We start from the raw sequence: 23,945 nt of genomic DNA, 5'->3' as shown, positions 1-23,945 counted from the left end.
TGAAATTTTTTTTTCAAAATTTTACACTGTTTAGGGAAAAAAATTAAATATTTAATTACCAATTGCTTAATGCTGGCAGGCAATCATCTGACCCATAGGTGGCAGCCCTCTCAAGCCAGAGGACGAGAGGACTCTAGCCGCCACGCATATAAAGGATTTAGAGTGAAAAATCTAGTTTTTACGGGTTAATTTTTTCTTCTTGGTTCTTTCGGTAAAGTCACGTAGAAGAGAAGTAATAAAATAATATAAGTATAACCCGTAAAAACAAAGTTTTTCACTATAAATTATTTATATGCGTGGCGGCTAGAGTCCTCTCGTCCTCTGGCTTGAGATGGCTGCCACCTATGGGTCTTATGATTGCATTGCACCATTAAGTAATTGGTAATTAAATATAATATTTTTGTCCTAAAAAGTGTAAAATTTTGGAGAAAAAAATTTCACGAACATTAATTGTCACGCTCAACGAGTCTGTGTGGAAAATGTCAGCTCGATTGGATCACAGAAAGTGGGTTAAAAAACGACCGAAAGATTTGCACGGTCCTAAACAAGCAAGCAAACTTAATATAAAGGATTTAAAAATAAAACATAATAAAATAATTCTCACGACGTTTCGGCCACAACGCAAGCAGCCGTCCTCAGGTGAAGACCAGGTCTGTTATTACTTCCCTTCTACGTGACTTTACCGAAAGAGCCAAGAAGATGAATCCCTGCAGTCACGAAAGCTTTAAATCGAAATATTTGTCTTTTGTCAACGTGACACTTTTTACTGATTGGCCGTGTCGGGTGGTGGAGGGTTACGACACATTGATTTATAAAGCTGCACAGCATTTTGATGTGACGTCACATTTCTCAAACACACCCCCTCCCCTAAGTCCGTGACGTCATTTATGGACGGCCCCATACTTTTACCCGGTGATGCCTCGCACTCAAAAACAATCGTTGCGGTGGTGACAAGCCACGCGCAACATCGCCATCTGCTGAGCATCCTGCGATGTTCTAAAAAAAATTAACCCGTAAAAACAAAGTTTTTCACTATAAATCCTTTATATGCGTGACATCGGTTTTATTTTATTATTCATTTCAGTTTTTCTTGAGTAAGAGTTTCATGTTTTTATCACATTGGTATTTTAAATTAAATATGAAATTGTTTTTCTTTCAAAAAAGTGGAAAATTTTGGAAATGTTTTTTTTCACCAAAATCAATTGTCACGCACAACGAGTCTGTGTGCAAAATGTCAGCTCGATTGGATCACGGGAAGTGGGTTAAAAAACGACCAAAGATTTGCACGGTCTCGATTTAAAGCTTTCGTGACTGCAAGGATTCATCTTCTTGGTTCTTTCGGTAAAGTCACGTAGAAGGTAAATATTAAAATAATAGAAATAAAACTTAATAAAACGATCTTTAAAAAATAAAATAATACGTGACTTTACCGAAAGAACCAAGAAGACTTGCGCGGTCGTAAGCGCGCAAGCAAGAAAGCAAGCGAACTTAATATAAAGGATTTAAAAAGTCTCATTGCGAATATTGTGGGTTGCTTTGACTGGTTTCGCAGCCCTTTGCACCCCCCCCCCCTTTGGTTCTCAATCGTAAGGGGGCGTCCATAAATGACCTCACGCACCTGGGGGAGAGGGGGGGGCGGTCAGACATTTGTGACGATGTGTGACGAAGGGGGGGGGGGTGAGAGCCACATTAAATACGCACTACAATGACAATAGTTTAAAGCAATTTGAAACATATTTTTTTGGGGGGGGGGGCAGAGCTTTGTGACGTCATATTTGAGGGGGGGGGGGTCTGGCTTTTTGTGACGCCGTGTGACGAGGGGTGGGGGGGGTAAAACATTGTCCAAAATCGCGTGACGTCATTTATGGACGGCCCCAAGGCTCCGGTAAATGTTAAGAGCCACTGCTGTGTATGATGGTGGTGATGGTGGTAATAGTGTTGAGTCGGTGTGTGTGTGTAGGTGTGTGTCACTGTGTGTGTGTCACTGTGTGTGTCACTGTGTGTCACTGTGTGTGTGTGTCACTGTGTGTGTACGCGTGTGTGTGTCACTGTGTGTGTCACTGTGTGTGCGTAGGTGTGTGTGCGTAGGTGTGTGTGTGTCACTGTGTGTGTGTCACTGTGTGTGTGTGTCACTGTGTGTGTGTGACTGTGTCACTGTGTGTGTCACTGTGTGTGTGTCACTGTGTGTGTCACTGTGTCACTGTGTGTCACTGTGTGTGTGTGTCACTGTGTGTGTACGCGTGTGTGTCACTGTGTGTGTGTCACTGTGTGTGTGTCACTGTGTGTGTGTCACTATGTGTCACCCCTTACAACAAAAGTACAATGTTAATGCCACACATTCTGGGTCGATGACACAAAGTTGTGTTTTCTGCGGTTGCCCCGTGCGTGATTTGTGTATTCGACGAATTGCGAGTTCGAAAACAAATCTGGCCGCGTCTCGCACGCGCACCCCCAGAAAGGGGATCTCGCTCCCCCGGGGGGCAGAGGTCGCAAACGGGTTTTGATTCCTTACCCGTACCCGGCCGCACCAGGGTCGCAAACGGGTACCCGTACCCGTACCCGGCCGTACCCGTACCCGATACGGGTATCGGGTACCTGATTGCGACCTCTGGGATGAAGCCATGTTGCAGGCGCGGGTGGGTTGATTCTAGGAACTTGAATTGTGAGAAGAGACAAGACGTTGGGAAATGAGTGACAAACGGTGACTCACCAGTGACTCACGGCCTACCCGTACCCGGCCGCACCAGGGTACCCGGCCGGGTACGGGTAGCCGGGTATCGGGTACCCGGTCGCGACCTCTACCGGGTGGTGGTGTGAGATCGATGTGAGGTCAACGGGAGATCGACGGGAGCGGTGGTGCAGTGGTTAGCGCGCTGCGCTAACAGCGGAGATCGTGAACCGAGGTCTCGATTCCCAGCCGAGGGTAACACCGGTGACGACTGTTCGTCGTGGGCCGTGTGAAGTGAAGTCACCGGCCGGGTTTTTCCCATGGGGTCATTGGTTTGTCAACCACTGGTTCAGATTTGAAGCTTTCGTGACTGCAAGGATTCATATTCTTAGGTTTTTTTCGGTGCCGTGCCGCGTCGTCATCTTACTTGCAGCAGCAGGACGTTGCCGTCCACTCATTGATGTGCTAATTTTTTTCTGCCCCCTCCCTCTCTCCGCCCCCGCCCCCCCTATCTCTATATTTAAGGCACCGTCACAGAAACGACCTCTCTCTTTGTGCCGATGTGTTCTCTCTCTGTGTGTCCTTGTGATGTCTGTCTGCTTGTATGTCTGTCTATAGTTTTCTAGTTAGATTTTTGTTGCTAGTTCTTTTATGCCTGATGATGATTGCTTGTGTTGCAATCGAAACGTCGTAATATGCTATTATTTAATTTATTATTTTATCTTTAGACGTGACTTAACCGAAAGAACCAAAGAATAATTCCTGCAGTCACGAAAGCTCCAAAATTAAGATTGAAAAAAAAAATGTTTTACCTACGTGACTTTATCGAAAAAACCTAAGAACACTGGTTCAGTGCCACGTCAACCTTTTACCACCTTCATACATTCAACGGTGACACGAACTACGTACAGACAAAGGCACTCTGCGCTTTCAGGGAAACAGTGTGTAGTGTTTTTTTTATTATTATTATACAAACAGCTTAGTCAATACAATTCATAAAACACGATTTCATTGACTTATCCACTGCTAGTGGACGTCCTTTGCTCGACCAAGTTGAGAACTTCATTGAGATGAATTTCTCTCTCTCTTGAGATTCAAGTCCTTTATTTAACCAGATCACAACACATTGAGATGAATTTCTCTCTCTCTTGAGATTGAAATGCTTTATTTAACCAGATCACAACCCATTGAGATGAATTTCTCTCCCTTGAGATTCGAATCCTTTAACCAGATCACAACCCATTGAGATGAATTTCTCTCTCTTGAGATTGAAATGCTTTATTTAACCAGATAACAACCCACTGAGATGAATTTCTCTCTCTTGAGATTCAAATCCTTTATTTAACCAGATCATACCCCAACTGAGATGAATTTCTCTCTCTCTTGAGATTGAAATTCTTTATTTAACCAGATCACAACCCATTGAGATGAATTTCTCTCCCTTGAGATTCGAATCCTTTATGTAACCAGATCACAACACATTGAGATGAATTTCTCTCTCTTGAGATTCGAATCCTTTATTTAACCAGATCATACCCCAACTGAGATGAATTTCTCTCTCTCTTGAGATTCGAATCCTTTATTTAACCAGATCACAACCCATTGAGATGAATTTCTCTCGCTTGAGATTGAAATGCTTTATTTAACCAGATCACAACCCATTGAGATGAATTTCCCAAAACGCTCAGATCATTGCACGAAAAACTTTCACCTGCCGTACACTTTTCCTCTATATATATTCATTTTTAAAAAACGTAATAATGACGATAACAGTAACCGCGCCACACCCCCACGCCCCGTTGCGTTCAATCGCGTCGTGGTTGCCGCACCGCCGGCAAATCAAGCAAAGGGTGGTCGTGATCACGTGACCAAAACGTGCCCATACTTCTTCTTGGTTCTTTCGGTAAAGTCGCGTAGAAGGGAAATAATAAAATAATAAAAATAAAACATAATAAAATAATTCTCACGACGTTTCGGCCACAACGCAAGCAGCCGTCCTCAGGTGAAGAATGAAACACCACCAAGCTTGGAGTGTCTATTTAAGCTGGGTTGGTGGGAGAAGAGCGCCTTGACAAAAGAATTTGCATATCAAGATTAATTGAGCATTAATTCTAGACTTGAAGCTTTCGTGACTGCAAGGATTCATATTCTTAGGTTTTTTCTTTTTTTCGGTAAAACGAAACGTCGTGATCTTTATTTTATTTTTTATTAATTTTGATGTTTTACCTACGTGACTTTACCGGAAAAAACAAACAAACCTAAGAATATTAATTGAGCATATTTATGGGAAATGCAGATATGGGATTAGTCACTACTTGTGAAATGCGTAGGAGGTGGGCAGGGGGTTTTCAAAGTCATATTATGCCCGTGCATTATGCAGGATTAGCAGCATCAAAGGGAGGGGATAGGGGTAGCATTAACAAAGGGAAGGAATGTTAATAGCATGTAGCTGCAGTTACTTACCGAAAGAACCAAGAAGATGAATCCCTGCAGTCACGAAAGCTTTAAATCGAAATTTTACGTGCCCATACTCTTTGGTTCTTTCGGTAAAGTCACGTAGGTAAGACAAATAAAATCAATCAAATTGCGACGTTTCGATCGCAACACAGGGATTCCTGATGACAACCACCAATTGCTGTTGCGATCGAAACGTCGCAATTTGCTTGATTTTATTTCTAACTACGTGAAAGCTAATCCTACTTCCTCCCTTTGTTGCTGCTAATCCTACATAATACACGAGCATAATATGACTTTGAGACCCCTCACCACCACCTACACATTCCACAACTAGTGACTAATCCCATATCTGTATTTTCCATAAATATGCTAAATCCCTCTGTTGATATGTAAACTCCTTTGTCAAGGCGCCCTTTCCTCCTCCAACCCAGCTTAAATATACGATGCCAAGCTTGGTGGTGTTCATTCAGACGCTGTCTTTCCGACAGCCCTGTTCTTCACCTGAGGACGGCTGCCTGCGTTGTGGCCGAAACGTCGTGAGAATTGTATTTCATTAAGTTTAGTTATTTTATTATTTACATTCTACGTGACTTCACCGAAAAAACCAAGAGGATGAATCCCTGCAGTTACGAAAGCTTTCAATCGAAATTTTCTGCCGCTGTTCCGATTCGCGCAGATCACAGTCACGAAGACAAACTTGGAGGGGGGAGTCCCCCCCCCCCACCAGCACCACGTCCCCGGCCGCCTTTGTCTCCCCAGCGGGCGACATTAACTGCGCGCATCGCGCCGAGCTCACTCGTCGGATGAATTCATCATCGCCGGGGTTGGTGGCCGTGAGCGGGAACGGCGGTTAGAGCGAGTTACCGGGAGCAGCTTCCGCGGAGATTCAAACGCAAGGATCTTGCGAGGGGTTTGGTCTTCCACGAGGCTGCCCCACGCGGCCCACCCTTCAGCAACATCTGCCGCACGTACCACGGTGGCAGGGAGCAGTTAGACGCGGATGATGATAGCCGACGCACAGGTGGACGATTGAAACCTGTCCGGCAGTAGTAGTGACGCGCGACCGTAAGTCATCCACAACGGAGAGCGTAGTGCAACTTGTGATGACGCAATGCCCCCCCCCCCCCCACAAAATCACAGCGATGACGACGATGATGACGATGATGACGATGACGACGATGACGATGATGACGATGACGACGATGACGACGATGACGACGATGATGACGACGATGATGATGACGATGATGACGACGATGACGACGATGATGATGACGATGATGACGATGATGATGATGACGATGATGACGACGATGACGACGATGATGACGATGACGACGATGACGACGACGATGATGATGATGATGACGATGACGACGACGATGACGACGACGATGACGACGGCGACGATGATGACGACGACGACGACGATGATGACGATGACGACGACGACGTTCGCACGACGACTCCGCTGGCTCCTGCTGACGCGGTTGTCCAAGTCGCTGGTCACTGCGTCGACATCGGCAGGAAGCGGTGATTTGAAGTCCGGCGTTTCGGCCGTCGCCCGCCCCGCCGGGAGAAGGAGGAGGTCGAACCGGTCGACCTCCCGGATTCCGCAAGTCCAGCCGCGTCCCCCCCCCCCGGCCTGCTCACGTGACCGCGGGGGTCAGTCCGCCGCTGTAAACATATGGGAGGCAGTGGGAGTGGCTTTACACAGTGGGGGCGTGTCTCTGCCCATATATGGGAGGCAGTGGGTGTGGCTTTACACACCCACCCACCCACTCTCCTACCCACCCACCCACTCTCCTACCCACCCACCCACTCTCCTCCTCACCCACCCACTCTCCTACCCACCCACCCACTCTCCTACCCACCCACCCACTCTCCTCCCCACCCACCCACTCTCCTCCCCACCCACCCACTCTCCTCCCCACCCACCCACTCTCCTACCCACCCACCCACTCTCCTACCCACCCACCCACTCTCCTACCCACCCACCCACTCTCCTACCCACCCACCCACTCTCCTACCCACCCACCCACTCTCCTACCCACCCACCCACTCTCCTACCCACCCACCCAGCCACCCTCTTACACACCCACCCTCCTACCTAACAATCCACCCACTCTCCTACCCACCCACCCACTCTCCTACCCACCCACCCAGCCACCCTCTTACACACCCACCATCCTACCCACCCTCCTACCCAACAATCCACCCACTCACCTACCCACCCACCCACTCTCCTACCCACCGACCCAGCCACCCTCTTACACACCCACCCTCCTACCCACCCTCCTACCCAACAATCCACCCACTCACCTACCCACCCACCCACTCTCCTACCCACCCACCCACTCTCCTACCCACCCACCCAGCCACCCTCTTACACACCCACCATCCTACCCACCCTCCTACCCAACAATCCACCCACTCACCTACCCACCCACCCACTCTCCTACCCACCCACCCACCCACTCTCCTACCCACCCACCCAGCCACCCTCTTACACACCCACCCTCCTACCCACCCTCCTACCCAACAATCCACCCACTCACCTACCCACCCTCCTGCCCACAAATCCACCCACCCACTCTCCTACCCACCCACCCTACTACCCACCCACCTACCCACCCACCCTCCTACCCACAAATCCACCAATCCACCCACCCACTCTCCTACTGACCCACCCACCCACCCACCCTCCTACCCACCCACCCACCCTCCTACCCACCAGTCCACCCACCCTCCTACCCACCAGTCCACCCACCCACCCTCCACCCTCCCAGCGACCCACCTACCCTCCTAACCATCCACCCACCCTCTTACCCACCCACCCACCCACCTCCGACCCACCAGTCCACCCACCCACCCTCTTACCCACCCACCCACCCACCTCCGACCCACCAATCCACCCACCCACCCTCCTACCTACCCACCCTTCACCCTCTCCCAGCGACCCACCAATCCACCCACCCTCTTACCCACCCACCCTCCTACCCACCAATCTACCCACCCACCCTCCTACCTACCCACCCTCCACCTCCCCCCCACCCACCCAGGGGCGTCACTCGCTGATGGTCTTGATGAACTCGACGGCGGAGCAGAACTGCAGCCAGCAGTACGCGTCGTGCCCCGCCATGGAGGCTGCGTGCAGGTTGCTCACGTACTGCACCGTCGACAGCAGCGCCCGCGGGTTCGCCTGCGTGTGCGTGTGTGTGCGCGTGTGTGTGCGCGTGTGTGTGTACGTGTGTGTGTGTACGTGTGTGTGTGTGTGTGTGCGTGTGCGAGTGTGTGGACATGTGTGTGTGTGCGCGTGTGTGCGAGTGTGTGGACATGTGTGTGTACGTGTGAGTGTGAGCGCGTGTGTGTGTGTGTACGTGTGTGGGTGTGTACGTGTGTGTGTACGTGTGTGTACGTGTGTGTGTGTGTACACGTGTGTGTGTGTCGGTGTGTGTGTGTACGTGTGCGTGTGTGTGCGTGTGTGTACGTGTGTACGTGTGTTTGTACGTGGTGTGTGTGTGTGCGTGTGTGTGCGTGCACGTGTGCACATGCGTGTGCGTGGGTGGGTGTGGGTGCGTGCGTGCGTGCGTGCACATGCGTGAGCGTGTGTGTGTGCGTGTGTGTGTGTGCGTGTGTGTGTGTGGGTGCGCGTACACGTGTGTGCGTGCGCGTGTGTGCGTGCGTGCGTGTGTGTGTGTGTGTGCGAGCGTGGTGCAACAGAGTATGCAAGATTCACGACTCAACTCGACTCATTCGAGGTCACGGAAATCGGACACCAACAGGCACAAGCGACGCGTGCCTGTAGCAGCGTCATCGCGACCTTGACCCCCACCCCGACAAGAGGTCACGGAAACCGTACCCGAGGCATCAACAGAGTCGCGACTCGCGTCCGTAGGGTCACCGCGACCTTGACCCCTACCCCGACCTTGACCCGGTCGAGCGAGCGGGTGACCTGACCCCGGGGCTGACCTGCACTATGACGTAGACCATGACGGGGATGAGGTCATCCGCGCCAGGCCCCGACCCTCGCTCCGTCGCCAAGCTCAGCAGGTTCACGACCGTGCGGCACACACGCAGGATGCAGCGAGCTTTGTCGCTCGGGGTCTGGGGGGTGGGTGGAGTGAGAAGACGAAAAAGATTGCGTCCCCCTCCCTTAGGTAGCCGTGATGGCTAGGAGATGTTGACTACCTCGCCTGGTGTACAGGAGGTCGTGGGTTCGATCCCGACCCTGACGCCTGCTGCTGTATATTTGGAGTTTGTGTGTCTCTCTCTCTCTCATCATCACGGTGACTAGGAGATGTTAACTACCTCGCCTGGTCTACAGGAGGTCGTGGGTTCCATCCCGACCCACACAAAGCTTTGCCCTGTGCCTGATTTGTGTTTTCGATGATTTACAACTTCCCAAAAAACCTTCTGGCCAGTCTCTCGCATCCCCAGGGAGCACGCGATTTTGGACAATTTTTGACTCCCCCTCCCTTCGTCACACGGCATCACAAAAACTCAGACACCCCCCCCCCTCAAATATGACGTCACAAAGCTCTGCCCCCCGCCCCCACCCAAAAAAACCTAAAACATGCTTCAAATCGCTTTAAACTATTGTCATTGTAGTGCGTATTTAATGCGGCGCTGCACTCTGATGTTGTAGGAGAAAACACTTATTAAAAAGGGAAATAATAAAATAATAAAAATATATAAAACAAATCAAATTCCAGTTTTATTGTTAGCAGTTTTATATGATTTCCCTTCTACGTGACTTTACCGAAAGAACCAAGAATATGAATCCCTGCAGTCACGAAAGAAGCTTTAAATCGAAACATTTATTAAAAAGTCAACTTAATTAAGCAGAACGTGTTGTCCGTATTCATTTCAAGTTGCGCATTTTCACGCGACGTCACATCTGTCAAACCACGGCCCCCCCCCCCTCCCCCCTCGTCACACATCGTCACAAATGTCTGACCACCCCCCCCCACCCCCCCCCCAGGTGCGTGACGTCATTTATGGACGGCCCCTGGTCACGTGGCCAACGCCGCGCGCCATGAGGCCTGCGACCGCCCTTACCTTGTAAGCCCACAGCAGCTGCAGCTCCTCCTGTGCCTGCCACCAGGGGGCCTCGTTGTAGAAAGCCTGCAGCAGGTCACAGCAGGACACAGCAGGTCACAGCAGGTCACAGCAGGTCACAGCAGGTCACAGCAGGACACAGCAGGACACAGCAGGTCACAGCAGGACACAGCAGGACACAGCAGGTCACAGCAGGACACAGCAGGTCACAGCAGGACACAGCAGGACACAGCAGGTCACAGCAGGACACAGCAGGTCACAGCAGGACACAGCAGGACACAGCAGGTCACAGCAGGACACAGCAGGACACAGCAGGACACAGCAGGTCACAGCAGGACACAGCAGGGCACAGCAGGTCACAGCAGGACACAGCAGGTCACAGCAGGACACAGCAGGTCACAGCAGGACACAGCAGGTCACAGCAGGACACAGCAGGACACAGCAGGACACAGCAGGTCACAGCAGGACACAGCAGGACACAGCAGGTCACAGCAGGACACAGCAGGTCACAGCAGGACACAGCAGGTCACAGCAGGTCACAGCAGGTCACAGCAGGACACAGCAGGACACAGCAGGACACAGCAGGTCACAGCAGGTCACAGCAGGACACAGCAGGACACAGCAGGACACAGCAGGTCACAGCAGGACACAGCAGGTCACAGCAGGACACAGCAGGTCACAGCAGGTCACAGCAGGACACAGCAGGTCACAGCAGGTCACATCAGGACACAGCAGGACACAGCAGGTCACAGCAGGTCACCGCAGGACACAGCAGGACACAGCAGGTCACAGCAGGTCACTGCAGGTCACTGCAGGACACAGCAGGACACAGCAGGTCACTGCAGGACACAGCAGGACACAGCAGGTCACAGCAGGACACAGCAGGTCACAGCAGGACACAGCAGGTCACAGCAGGTCACAGCAGGACACAGCAGGTCACAGCAGGTCACAGCAGGACACAGCAGGACACAGCAGGACACAGCAGGACACAGCAGGACACAGCAGGACACAGCAGGTCACAGCAGGTCACAGCAGGTCACAGCAGGTCACAGCAGGTCACAGCAGGACACAGCAGGTCACAGCAGGTCACAGCAGGACACAGCAGGTCACAGCAGGTCACAGCAGGACACAGCAGGTCACAGCACGTCACAGCACGTCACAGCAGGTCACAGCAGGTCACAGCAGGTCACAGCAGGTCACAGCAGGACACAGCAGGTCACAGCAGGTCACAGCAGGACACAGCAGGACACAGCAGGTCACAGCAGGTCACAGCAGGACACAGCAGGACACAGCAGGTCACAGCAGGTCACAGCAGGTCACAGCAGGTCACAGCAGGTCACAGCAGGACACAGCAGGTCACAGCAGGTCACAGCAGGACACAGCAGGTCACAGCAGGTCACAGCACGTCACAGCAGGTCACAGCAGGTCACAGCAGGTCACAGCAGGTCACAGCAGGACACAGCAGGTCACAGCAGGTCACAGCAGGACACAGCAGGACACAGCAGGACACAGCATGTCACAGCAGGTCACAGCAGGTCACAGCAAGGTAGGGCAGAGGTCGCAACCGGGTACCCTACCCGTACCCGGCCGGGTACGGGTAGGGTACGGGTACGGGTAGGGTACGGGTAGGGCCGGGTACGGGTAGGGTATGGGTAGGGTACGGGTAGGGTACGGGTACGGGTAGGGTACGGGTAGGGTACGGGTAGGGTACGGGTAGGGTACGGGTACGGGTAGGGTACGGGTAAGGAATCAAAACCCGTTTGCGACCTCTGAGGCAGGGCAATCAGGACCGCCCGGGACAGAGAGAGAGAGAGAGGCGGGGGGCGGGGAGATGGAGGAGACGCCCAGACCCAGGGCTCTGGAACTCGAGATTTTCTCAGCTGTGTTGGCTGAAGCTTCTCCCACACAGCCATTAGGAACCATTCTCTGAGACAGCTAGAGCCGGGGATTGAACCCAGGTTCTGTGTGTGTGTGTGTGTGACATCCATTATGGATCCCCTGAGAGAGAGAGAGAGAGACACCTGGGCCCAGGGCTTGAACCCAGGTTCAGGGCGTGTCTGTGTGTGACACATCCATTATGAACCCCCTGAGAGAGAGACACCCAGACCCAGGACTTGAACCCAGGTTCAGGGCGGGCGTGTGTGTGTGTGACATCCATTATGAACCCCCTGAGAGACAGACAGAGACACCTAGACGCAGGGCTTGAACCTACGTTCAGTGTGTGTGTGACATCCATTATGAACCCCCTGAGAGACAGACACACCCAGACCCAGGGCCTGAACCCAGGTTCAGGGTGAGTGTGTGTGTGTGTGTGACATCCATTATGAACCCCCTGAGAGAGAGACAGACACCTGGACCCAGGGCTTGAACCCAGGTTCAGGGTGAGTGTGTGTGTGTGACATCCATTATGAACCCCTGAGAGAGAGACAGACACCTGGACCCAGGGCTTGAACCTACGTTCAGTGTGTGTGTGTGTGACATCCATTATGAACCCCCTGAGAGAGAGACACACCCAGACCCAGGGCTTGAACCCAGGTTCAGGGTGTGTGTGTGTGTGACATCCATTATGAACCCCCTGAGAGAGAGACAGACACCTGGGCCCAGGGCTTGAACCCAGGTTCAGGGCGTGTGGAGGTACCGTGCGGATCTGGATGGCCGGGTGGTCAGGGGTCACGATGAGGGCGAGATGCTGGATGTGACGGGAGAACAACCTGTAAGACATCGTCGTGATGATCATCATCGTTATCGTCGTCATCACCGTCACCATCATCGTCATCATCATCGTCATCATCATCGTTATCACTGTCACCATCATCATCATCATCGTCGTCGTCGTTATCATCGTCATCACCATCACCATCATCATCGTCATCATCGTCGTTATCATCGTCATCACCATCATCATCATCATTGTTATCATCGTCATCACCGTCACCATCACCATCATCATCATCGTCGTTATCATCGTCATCACCATCATCATCATCATTGTTATCATCGTCATCACCGTCACCATCACCATCATCATCATCGTTATCATCGTCATCACCGTCACCATCATCGTCATCATCGTTATCATCGTCATCACCGTCACCATCATCATCATCATCATCGTCGTTATCATCGTCATCACCGTCACCATCATCATCATCGTCGTTATCATTGTCATCACCGTCACCATCATCGCCATCATCGTCGTCGTTATCATCGTCATCACCATCGTCATCATCATCGTCATCGTTATTATTGTCATCACCGTCACCATCATCGTCATCGTCGTTATTATTGTCATCACCGTCACCATCATCATCATCATCATCGTCGTCGTTATCATTGTCATCACCGTCACCATCATCGCCATCATCGTCGTCGTTATCATTGTCATCATCATCGTCACCATCATCGTCATCGTCGTTATCATTGTCATCACCGTCACCATCATCGCCATCATCGTCGTCGTTATCATTGTCATCATCATCGTCATCATCATCGTCATCATCATCGTCATCATCATCGTCATCATCGTACCAGCAGCATCACATCATCACGGCCAAGTCAAATATATGAATTGTCGTCATCGTCAACCGCGGCGTGATCGCCCCGCCCTCTTTACGAAGGCTTCGTGGTTCCAACCCGGCAGGCCGCACCGGTCAATCTCGTGACAACCCGACGACGCACCACAGGGGCCAACGCGGTGGCCACCGTGTACAGCTAACCGCTCGCTCCCCGCTAACCGCTCGCTCCCAGCTAACCACTCACTTGTTTGCCACTCGCTAACCGCTCCCCTGTTCATGGCTCGCTCCCTGCTAACCGCTAACCGCTAACCACTAACCACTAACCGCTAACCGCTAACCACTAACCGCTAACCGCTAACCGCTAACCGCTAACCGCTAACCGCTAACCACTAACCGCTAACCGCTAACCGCTAACCGCTAACCACTAACCGCTAACCGCTAACCACTCACCGCTAACCACTAACCGCTAACCGCTAACCGCTAACCGCTCACTCCCCGTTAACGGCTCCCTGCTAACCGCTCTCTCCCCGCTAACCGCTAACCGCTAACCACTAACCGCTAACCGCTAACCGCTAACCGCTAACCACTAACCGCTAACCACTCACTCGTCTCGGTGTACGTCGGCGTCATCGTTGGGGTTGAACGCCCAGCGGAAGATCTTCTCCACGACGCTCCGCTCCAGCGCCGCCTCCACTTGCCTACGGAAGCGGCACGTGGCGTCACCACCACCGCCACCACCGCCACCACCGCCACCGCCACCACCACCGTCACCACCACCGCCGCCACCGTCACCACCGCCGCCAGCCGTCCCGGCTACGACGCCGTCCACCAGGCCGGCAGCGAAGGAGCGGAGGATGCCGTGGAGCAGCGGAGTCTTCTCATCCTCCACCGTCAGGAGCTTGTAGGCTGGCGGGGCACGTGGGTGGGTGGGTGGTGGGTGGTGGGTAGGAGGGTGGGTGGTGGGTGGGTGGGTGGTGGGTGGGTGGGTAGGAGGGTGGGTGGTGGGTGGGTGGGTGGTGGGTGGGTGGGTGGTGGGTGGGTGGGTAGGAGGGTGGGTGGTGGGTGGGTGGTAGTGGGTGGTGGGTGGGTGGGTGGTGGGTGGTGGTGGGTGGGTGGTCGGTGGTGGTGGGTGGGTGGTGGGTGGTGGTGGGTGGGTAGGAGGGTGGGTGGTGGGTGGTGGGTGGTGGGTGGGTGGTGGGTGGATGGGAGGGTGAGTGGTTAGGGTGGTGGGTGAGTGGTTAGGGTGGTGGGTGGGAGGGTGGGTGGTTAGGGTGGTGGGTGGGAGGGCGGGTGGGAGGATGGGTGGTTGGGTGGTCGGGAGGGTGAGTGGTGGGGTGGGTGTCTCTATCAACATCACCATCATTCGCACTGTTATTCAAGGGACCCGCTCTCACCACCACACTCACCACGACTCTCACCACGACTCTCACCACCACACTCACCACCACTCTCACCACCGCTCTCACCACCACCACCGCTCACTACCAATCTCACCACCAGTCTCACCACCACTCTCACCACCACACTCACCACCACACTCGCCACTCTCACTGCCACCGCCACTCTCACCACCACACTCACCACCACCACCACTCTCACCGCCACCACCACACTCACCACGGCGGCGCTCACCTGCGACGAACTCGGCGAGCGAGGCGGAGCGCAGCGCCAGGAAGGCGTCCACGTAGAGCGCCGCGAGCCGCGAGTCGCTGGCCGCTCGCTGGCTCGCCGCCACCGCCTCGGCCAGGCTCACGCGGCTCAGCGCGGCGTGCAGAGCGCGCCGACTCCGCACCAGGTAGGCCACGTACCGGGACCGCTCCCTACGCCGCACGCGCAACGCACGCATCGCACGCACACACCGCACACACCGCACACACCGCACACACCGCACGCACACACACACACCACACACACCACACACACCACAGATACACACACACCACACACACCACAGATACACACACACCGCACACACACACACCGCACACACCGCACACACACACACACACCGCACACACCACACACACACACACACACCGCAGATACACACACACCGCACACACACACATCGCACACACCGCACGCACCGCACACACCGCACGCACACACACACACCACAGATACACACACACCGCACCAGGTACTCATTTGAGGCTGAGTCGACCTAGGGGAGGCCCAGGACCGTTTCAGATAATCGTCACTGGTGTTAGCCGTGAGCGGGAATCGAACTCGGGTCGCAGGGTTCATAGCGCAGCGCTAACTGCTACTACATTACCGCTCCCCACTCACACTCACACACTCACTCTCACTCACACTCACACACTCACACACTCACACACTCACTCTCACTCACTCACTCTCACTCACTCTCACATCTCACACTCTCACTCACTCACTCTCTCACGCAAACTCTCACACACTCTCACACACTCTTACACACTCTCTCACTCTCACACACTCTTACACACTCACTCTCACTCACTCACTCTCACACACTCACTCTCACTCACACACACTCTCACACACTCACTCTCACTCACACACACACACACTCACTCACTCACTCTCACTCACACACACTCACTCTCACACTCACTCACACTCACACACACTCACTCTCACACTCACTCACACTCTCTCTCCCTCTCACACACTCACTCTCACACTCACTCTCACTCACACACACTCTCACACACTCACTCTCACTCACACACACACACACTCACTCACTCACTCTCACTCACACACTCACTCTCACACTCACTCACACTCTCTCTCCCTCTCACACACTCACTCTCACACTCACTCTCACTCACACACACTCTCACACACTCACTCTCACTCACACACACACACACTCACTCACTCTAACTCACACACACACTCACTCACTCTCACTCACACACTCACTCTCACTCACACACTCACTCTCACTCACACACACACACACTCACTCACTCACTCACTCTCACTCACACACACACACACTCACTCACTCTCACTCACACACACACACACTCACTCACTCACTCTCACTCACACACTCACTCTCACACTCACTCACACTCTCTCTCTCACACACTCACTCTCACTCACACACACACACACTCACTCACTCACTCTCACTCACACACTCACTCTCACACTCACTCACACTCTCTCTCTCACACACTCGCACACTCACTCTCACACTCACTCACACTCTCTCTCTCACACACTCGCACACTCACTCTCACACTCACTCTCACACTCACTCACACTCTCTCTCTCACACACTCACTCTCACACTCACTCACACTCTCTCTCTCACACACTCGCACACTCACTCTCACACTCACTCACACTCTCTCTCCCTCTCACACACTCACTCACACTCTCTCTCCCTCTCACACACTCACTCTCTCTCTCACACACTCACACACACACACACTCACTCACACTCTCACACTCACTCACACTCTCTCTCTCACACTCTCACTCACACACACACACACTCACTCACTCTCACTCACACACTCACTCACACTCTCTCTCTCACACACTCGCTCTCACACACTCGCACACTCTCTCTCTCACACACTCACTCACACTCTCTCTCTCACACACTCGCTCTCACACACTCGCACACTCTCTCTCTCACACACTCACTCACACTCTCTCTCTCACACACTCGCTCTCACACACTCGCACACTCTCTCTCTCTCACACACTCACTCACACTCTCTCTCTCACACACTCGCTCTCACACACTCGCACACTCTCTCTCTCACACACTCACTCACACTCTCTCTCTCACACACTCGCTCTCACACACTCGCACACTCTCTCTCTCACACACTCACTCACACTCTCTCTCTCACACACTCGCTCTCACACACTCGCACACTCACTCACACTCTCTCTCACACACACTCACTCACACTCTCTCTCACACACTCGCACACTCTCTCTCTCACACACTCACTCACACTCTCTCTCTCACACACTCGCTCTCACACACTCGCACACTCTCTCTCTCACACACTCACTCACACTCTCTCTCTCACACACTCACTCTCTCTCACACACACTCACTCACACTCTCTCTCTCACACACTCGCTCTCACACACTCGCACACTCACTCACACTCTCTCTCACACACACTCACTCACACTCTCTCTCACACACTCGCACACTCACTCACACTCTCTCTCTCACACAAACTCTGCAGAGAAAGCGAACCCCCAACCGTGGCACCACCGCTCACCTGTGCTCGCGTTCCAGCTCGCCAACGATACGCGTGCACCTCGCGTCCACCTCCTCCTCCTCGCCCTCTTCGTCACCTCCTCCTCCACCTCCTGCTCCACCTCCTCCTCCACCTCCTGCTCCACCTCCTCCTCCACCTCCTGCTCCACCTCCTCCTCCACCTCCTGCTCCACCTCCTCCTCCACCGCAGACGCACCGCAGGGCCTCCATGACGCACGTCGTGCGGGTGTCGTCCCCGCAGAGACGCGACTCGGCGAGGCTGGCGCACAGGAAGCGGCGCACGGCGGTGCCCGCACGCACTGGCACGCACACACACGCGCACGCACACACACACGCGCACACACACGCACACACACACACGCACACACGCACACACACACACACGCACGCACACACGCGCCCACGCACACACACGCGCGCACGCACGCACACACGCACACACGCACACACGTGCACACACACACACGCACACACGCACGCACACGCACACACACACACACACGCGCACACACGTGCACACACACACACGCACACACACACGCACACGCGCGCACGCACGCACACGCACACGCACGCACACACACACACACACACGCACACGCGCACACGCACACGCACACACGCACACACACACACACCGGCTATCATCAGTCCACTGCTAAATGAAGGCAACCTCTCTCAGACTCACTCTGTAGAACAGGGGGAGATCACACAAACTCCACTCACTCTGTAGAACAGGGGGAGATCACACAAACTCCCCCGCCCCCTCCCCCCCCAAAGTGCGATGGTCTCACCTCCGACCGCAGCGTTAGCCGGGCCGGCCTGGCAGTGTCCACCGTGAGCCGTGGGGGTGCCGGCAAACGCAGCAGGGACACCGTAGCTCAACGCCGCTCGCAGCTTCACCTTCAGGACGCTGGGAAAAGACGCAGACGGTTAGACACGTTGATGAGTCTATGGGCAGTGTTGAGTGTATGGGCAGTGTTGAGTGTATGGGCAGTGTTGAGTCTATGGGCAGTGTTGAGTCTATGGGCAGTGTTGAGTCTATGGGCAGTTTTGAGTCTATGGGTAGTGTTGAGTCTATGGGCAGTGTTGAGTCTATGGGTAGTGTTGAGTCTATGGGCGGTGTTGAGTCTATGGACAGTGTTGAGTCTATGGACAGTGTTGAGTCTATGGGCAGTGTTGAGTCTATGGACAGTGCTGAGTCTATGGGCAGTGTTGAGTCTATGGGCAGTGTTGAGTCTATGGGCAGTGTTGAGTCTATGGGTAGTGTTGAGTCTATGGGCGGTGTTGAGTCTATGGGCGGTGTTGAGTCTATGGGCGGTGTTGAGTCTATGGACAGTGTTGAGTCTATGGGCAGTGTTGAGTCTATGGGCAGTGTTGAGTCTATGGGCAGTGTTGAGTCTATGGGCAGTGTTGAGTCTATGGACAGTGTTGAGTCTATGGGCGGTGTTGAGTCTATGGACAGTGTTGAGTCTATGGACAGTGTTGAGTCTATGGACAGTGCTGAGTCTATGGGCAGTGTTGAGTCTATGGGCAGTGTTGAGTCTATGGGCAGTGTTGAGTCTATGGGCAGTGTTGAGTCTATGGGCAGTTTTGAGTCTATGGGTAGTGTTGAGTCTATGGGCAGTGTTGAGTCTATGGGCGGTGTTGAGTCTATGGGCGGTGTTGAGTCTATGGGCAGTGTTGAGTCTATGGACAGTGTTGAGTCTATGGACAGTGTTGAGTCTATGGGCAGTGTTGAGTCTATGGGCAGTGTTGAGTCTATGGACAGTGTTGAGTCTATGGGCAGTGTTGAGTCTATGGGCAGTGCTGAGTCTATGGGCAGTGTTGAGTCTATGGGCAGTGTTGAGTCTATGGGCAGTGTTGAGTCTATGGGCGGTGTTGAGTCTATGGACAGTGCTGAGTCTATGGGCAGTGTTGAGTCTATGGACAGTGCTGAGTCTATGGGCAGTGTTGAGTCTATGGGCAGTGTTGAGTCTATGGACAGTGTTGAGTCTATGGGCAGTGTTGAGTCTATGGGCAGTGCTGAGTCTATGGGCAGTGTTGAGTCTATGGGCAGTGTTGAGTCTATGGGCAGTGTTGAGTCTATGGGCGGTGTTGAGTCTATGGGCGGTGTTGAGTCTATGGACAGTGTTGAGTCTATGGGCAGTGTTGAGTCTATGGGCAGTGTTGAGTCTATGGGTAGTGTTGAGTCACCTGTACGTGAGTCTGCGCGAGCCGCATGGTCGCTCGCCCGCCCGTCCGTCCGTAACGTCCACCCCGGCGCACACGCGTGTCGCCGCTGCCAGAGCTACATGCGTGTGCACACACACACGTGCGCGCGGCACAAAGACAAAGCGATCTCACTCACACACATACTCACTCACTCACACACTCACTCACACACTCACTCACACACTCACTCACACACTCACTCACACACTCACTCACTCACACACTCACTCACAAACTCACTCACTCACACACTCACTCACACACTCACTCACACACACACTCACTCACTCACACACTCACTCACACACTCACACACTCACTCACTTACACACTCACTCACTTACACACTCACTCACTCACACACTCACTCACTCACACACTCACACACACACTCACACACTCACTCACACACACACTCACTCACACACTCACTCACACACACACTCACACACTCATTCACTCACACACTCACACACACACTCACTCACACACTCACTCACACACTCACTCACACATCATTAATGTCCGCGCACTCCCAGCCCAGTGGTGGACGTCATGGTGGACGTTGTGGTGGTGGTGGTGATCACTGTGGTTATTATGGTGGTGGTGGTTGTGGTTATTAGTGGTGGTGGTGGTGGTTATTACGGTGGTGGTGGTTATTACGGTGGTGCTGGTTGTGGTTGTGGTTATTACGGTGGTGTTGGTGGTTATTATGGTGGTGGTTATTACGGTGGTGGTGGTGGTTATTATGGTGGTGGTGGTTATTACGGTGGTGGTGGTGGTTGTGGTTATTAGTGGTGGTGGTTATTACGGTGGTGGTGGTGGTTATTAGTGGTGGTGGTGGTTATTATGGTGGTGGTGGTTATTATGGTGGTGGTGGTTATTACGGTGGTGGTGGTGGTTGTGGTTATTATGGTGGTTGTGGTTATTACGGTGGTGGTGGTGGTTATTAGTGGTGGTGGTGGTTATTACGGTGGTGGTGGTGGTGGTGGTTGAGGGTGGTGCAGGGGCTGTGTTGCTGGAGGCCGCGGTATTTGTCCAGAATTTCCTCCGGATCTGGATCCAGTTTGGAGGCAGCAGCGACGTCCTTACCTGGGGAGGAAACACACAGACACACACACACAGACACACACACAGACACACACACAGACACACACACAGACACACACAGACACACACACACAGACACACACAGACACACACACAGATACACAGTCAGACACACACACACAGATACACAGTCAGACACACACAGACACAGTCAGAAACACACAATAACAACCGCCATTCGCCACTAAGTGGCGGTGACGTCACCACGACGCTTGTGCCAGGCCATGTGCACCTTGAGGCCACGTGAAGTGTCGAACGCCCGCTGGCAGGAGGTCACGGGGCAGACCCAGCAGGTGCCACTGGTCGACTGACTGAGATGACCGAGATGACTGGCTGATGCACCACCTGTGCCCCCTAGTGTACCAACTTGCTGTGCTTTAGCCACCCGGCGCTCCGCTCGTTGTTGTGAGCGTCGCTCCTCCGCCGTCTGTTGTTGTTGAAGGGCGACTGCCTCCAACTGCCCAGTAGCGTCCTTCACGAGCCTCCTCCACTGAGACCGATCTTGACACCGCTGGTACCAGTCATCGGCAAGTCCACTCAGCTCCACGTCCTCCTGTACCACATCACTCCATCTCTTCTCTAGCCCGTGCCGCGCCCGTTTAGCCCCCTCGATCCGGCCGAACAAAAGCTGTTTAGGCATGCGGTGGCTGGGCATGCGGGCTACATGACCCAGCCAACGCAGACGCCTGCCTGGGGAGCTCACCGATGGGACTTTGCCCAGATCTTTCAAGCATTTGTGAGCTCCTCACACGATCCAGCTTGGTTAAACCCAGGATGGATCGTAGGCAGGCCAGCCTAAATGTTTCCAACCGGCAAAGATGCTCCATTAGGGGGGTCCACGTTTTGCAAGCGTAGAGAAGGGAGGGAATGACTGTGGCCGAGAAAACTTGAAGCTTCGTGTGGAGCGACAGACCAGGTAGCTTCCACACAGCGTTACGCAACCGATGAAAAGATATTGCCGCTCGACTGATTCGGAGTGAGACCTCTGCTGTTAAACCGGAGCCGGTCATAAGCACACTGCCCAGGTATGGGAAACTCTCCACTCTCTCCACTACTGCCCCATCACCGATTGGGAGTTGTGGGGGTGGAGTGTCCGATGGTACAAAATACCTAGTCAGGTGCTTAGTTTTGGTGGGGCTGATGGTAAGGCCCCACCTCTTAGTGGCACGCTCCAGTCTCAGCAGCAGCGTCTCCAACTCCTCTTCTGAATGAGCAGCTATTACCAAATCATCGGCATACATAACGTGGTTGACCAATAGGGAGCCATCCCTTGATCGCACCCGGGCGTCAATCAGCCTCCCATTATATCTGTACCAAATGGAAATTCCCCCGGTACAGCTATTGAAGGCTTCACGAACTACGCGGTTAAAATAGATGTTAAATAATCTGGGAGCCAGAGGACATTCCTGTCGCACAGCTACACACACACACACAAAGCCATACAGACACACCCACAAATATACACACATACAGACACACAAAGTAATACAGACACACACACAGACAGACACCCAGGTAAAGGTCCTCCCTGCCCCCGTGTAGCCTCCACAGACTGTCGGGACAAGTGCTGTTTGTTATTAGTAGGGAAGTGGGGGGTGGGTTACCAGCAGTCACGTGGTCAACTGAATCTCAAGTCGTCATCGTCATCATCATCAGCCATGGTCAATCCACTGCTGGATGACGGAAGGCCTGCACCCCCCCCCCCCCCCCAGTACATTGTGAGAAACACAAAAACATCGCAAAGTTGTAATTGTGCGTGCAGTTGCCTTTCCTATACTTTATACTCAAATCATGTTTGTCGTTGTTGTATTGCGTGCGTTGTTGTTGTTGTAACGCTATGACCCCCCCCCCCCCCATTTACTGGACATCCGTGGCGGGAAAAAAACCAAGAAGTGCTTCATAGCTCATCGGATTCCTCCTGCCGCAAAGCGTCAATATTGTGACGCTCCTGACGATGAGTCTGTGAGTCTCTGTGTGAGTCTCGGGGTCTCTGTGTGAGTCTATGTGTCTCTGTGTGAGTCTACGGGTCTCTGTGTGAGTCTATGTGTCTCTGTGTGAGTCTATGTGTCTCTGTGTGAGTCTACGGGTCTCTGCGTGAGTCTATGGGTCTCTGTGTGAGTCTCGGGGTCTCTGTGTGAGTCTACGGGTCTCTGTGCGAGTCTACGGGTCTCTGTGTGAGTCTACAAGTCTCTTTGTAAGTCTATGGGTCTCTGTGTGAGTCTCTGTGCGAGTCTACGGGTCTCTGTGTCTCTGTGTGAGTCTCTGTGTGAGTCTACGGGTCTCTGTGTGAGTCTACGGGTCTCTGTGTGAGTCTACGGGTCTCTGTGTGAGTCTACGGGTCTCTGTGTGAGTCTACGGGTCTCTGTGTGAGTCTCTGTGTGAGTCTACAAGTCTCTTTGTAAGTATATGGGTCTCTGTGCGAGTCTACGGGTCTCTGCGCGAGTCTACGGGTCTCTGTGCGAGTCCGTGGGGGTCGTCATCACTCGCGGACGCGACGCTCCGTTGCGTGCCGCCCCCTCTCACAGTGACAGAGCGGCCCCCCCCCCTCCACCCCCCTCCACCCCCCCTCCACCCCCCCTCCACCCCCCCCCCCTTCCACCCCCCCACTCCACCCCTGCCCTTGCACAGACGCAAACGAGCAATCGGGCGGCACGCTCGCCGATAATGTCAAATC

General features: G+C 53.4%; 1 protein-coding gene across 3 annotated transcripts in view; it reads right to left on the bottom strand.

The window, feature by feature from the left end:
- LOC133360148 (GTPase-activating protein and VPS9 domain-containing protein 1-like) overlaps positions 1-23,945 on the bottom strand; it is a 126,645-nt gene that overhangs the window by 86,098 nt on the left and 16,602 nt on the right. Inside the window, exons 10-21 of one of the 3 annotated variants that reach the window (XR_009757229.1) lie at positions 21,134-21,253; positions 20,144-20,237; positions 18,742-18,860; positions 18,085-18,246; positions 17,949-18,030; positions 15,334-15,521; positions 14,307-14,607; positions 12,825-12,897; positions 10,187-10,252; positions 9,098-9,232; positions 8,184-8,327; positions 4,895-6,802 (exon numbers count right to left, since the gene is read on the bottom strand). Coding sequence is in view for 2 of the 3 variants with exons in the window: in XM_061578739.1 (XP_061434723.1) it covers positions 8,193-8,327; positions 9,098-9,232; positions 10,187-10,252; positions 12,825-12,897; positions 14,307-14,607; positions 15,334-15,521; positions 17,949-18,030; positions 18,085-18,246; positions 18,742-18,860; positions 20,144-20,237; positions 21,134-21,253 (1,475 nt within the window). In the remaining variant the exon portion in view is untranslated. Of the gene's footprint in view, positions 1-3,220; positions 6,803-8,183; positions 8,328-9,097; positions 9,233-10,186; positions 10,253-12,824; positions 12,898-14,306; positions 14,608-15,333; positions 15,522-17,948; positions 18,031-18,084; positions 18,247-18,741; positions 18,861-20,143; positions 20,238-21,133; positions 21,254-23,945 lie in introns of those variants that run through there. The other 2 variants (XM_061578740.1, XM_061578739.1) reach the window with 2 other exon arrangements.

Source organism: Lethenteron reissneri, chromosome 67 (assembly GCF_015708825.2).
Source record: "Lethenteron reissneri isolate LAM-NWPU_2019-01 chromosome 67, ASM1570882v1, whole genome shotgun sequence".
NCBI lineage: Eukaryota > Metazoa > Chordata > Hyperoartia > Petromyzontiformes > Petromyzontidae > Lethenteron > Lethenteron reissneri.
This window is presented reverse-complemented; position numbering and strand designations above follow the sequence as displayed.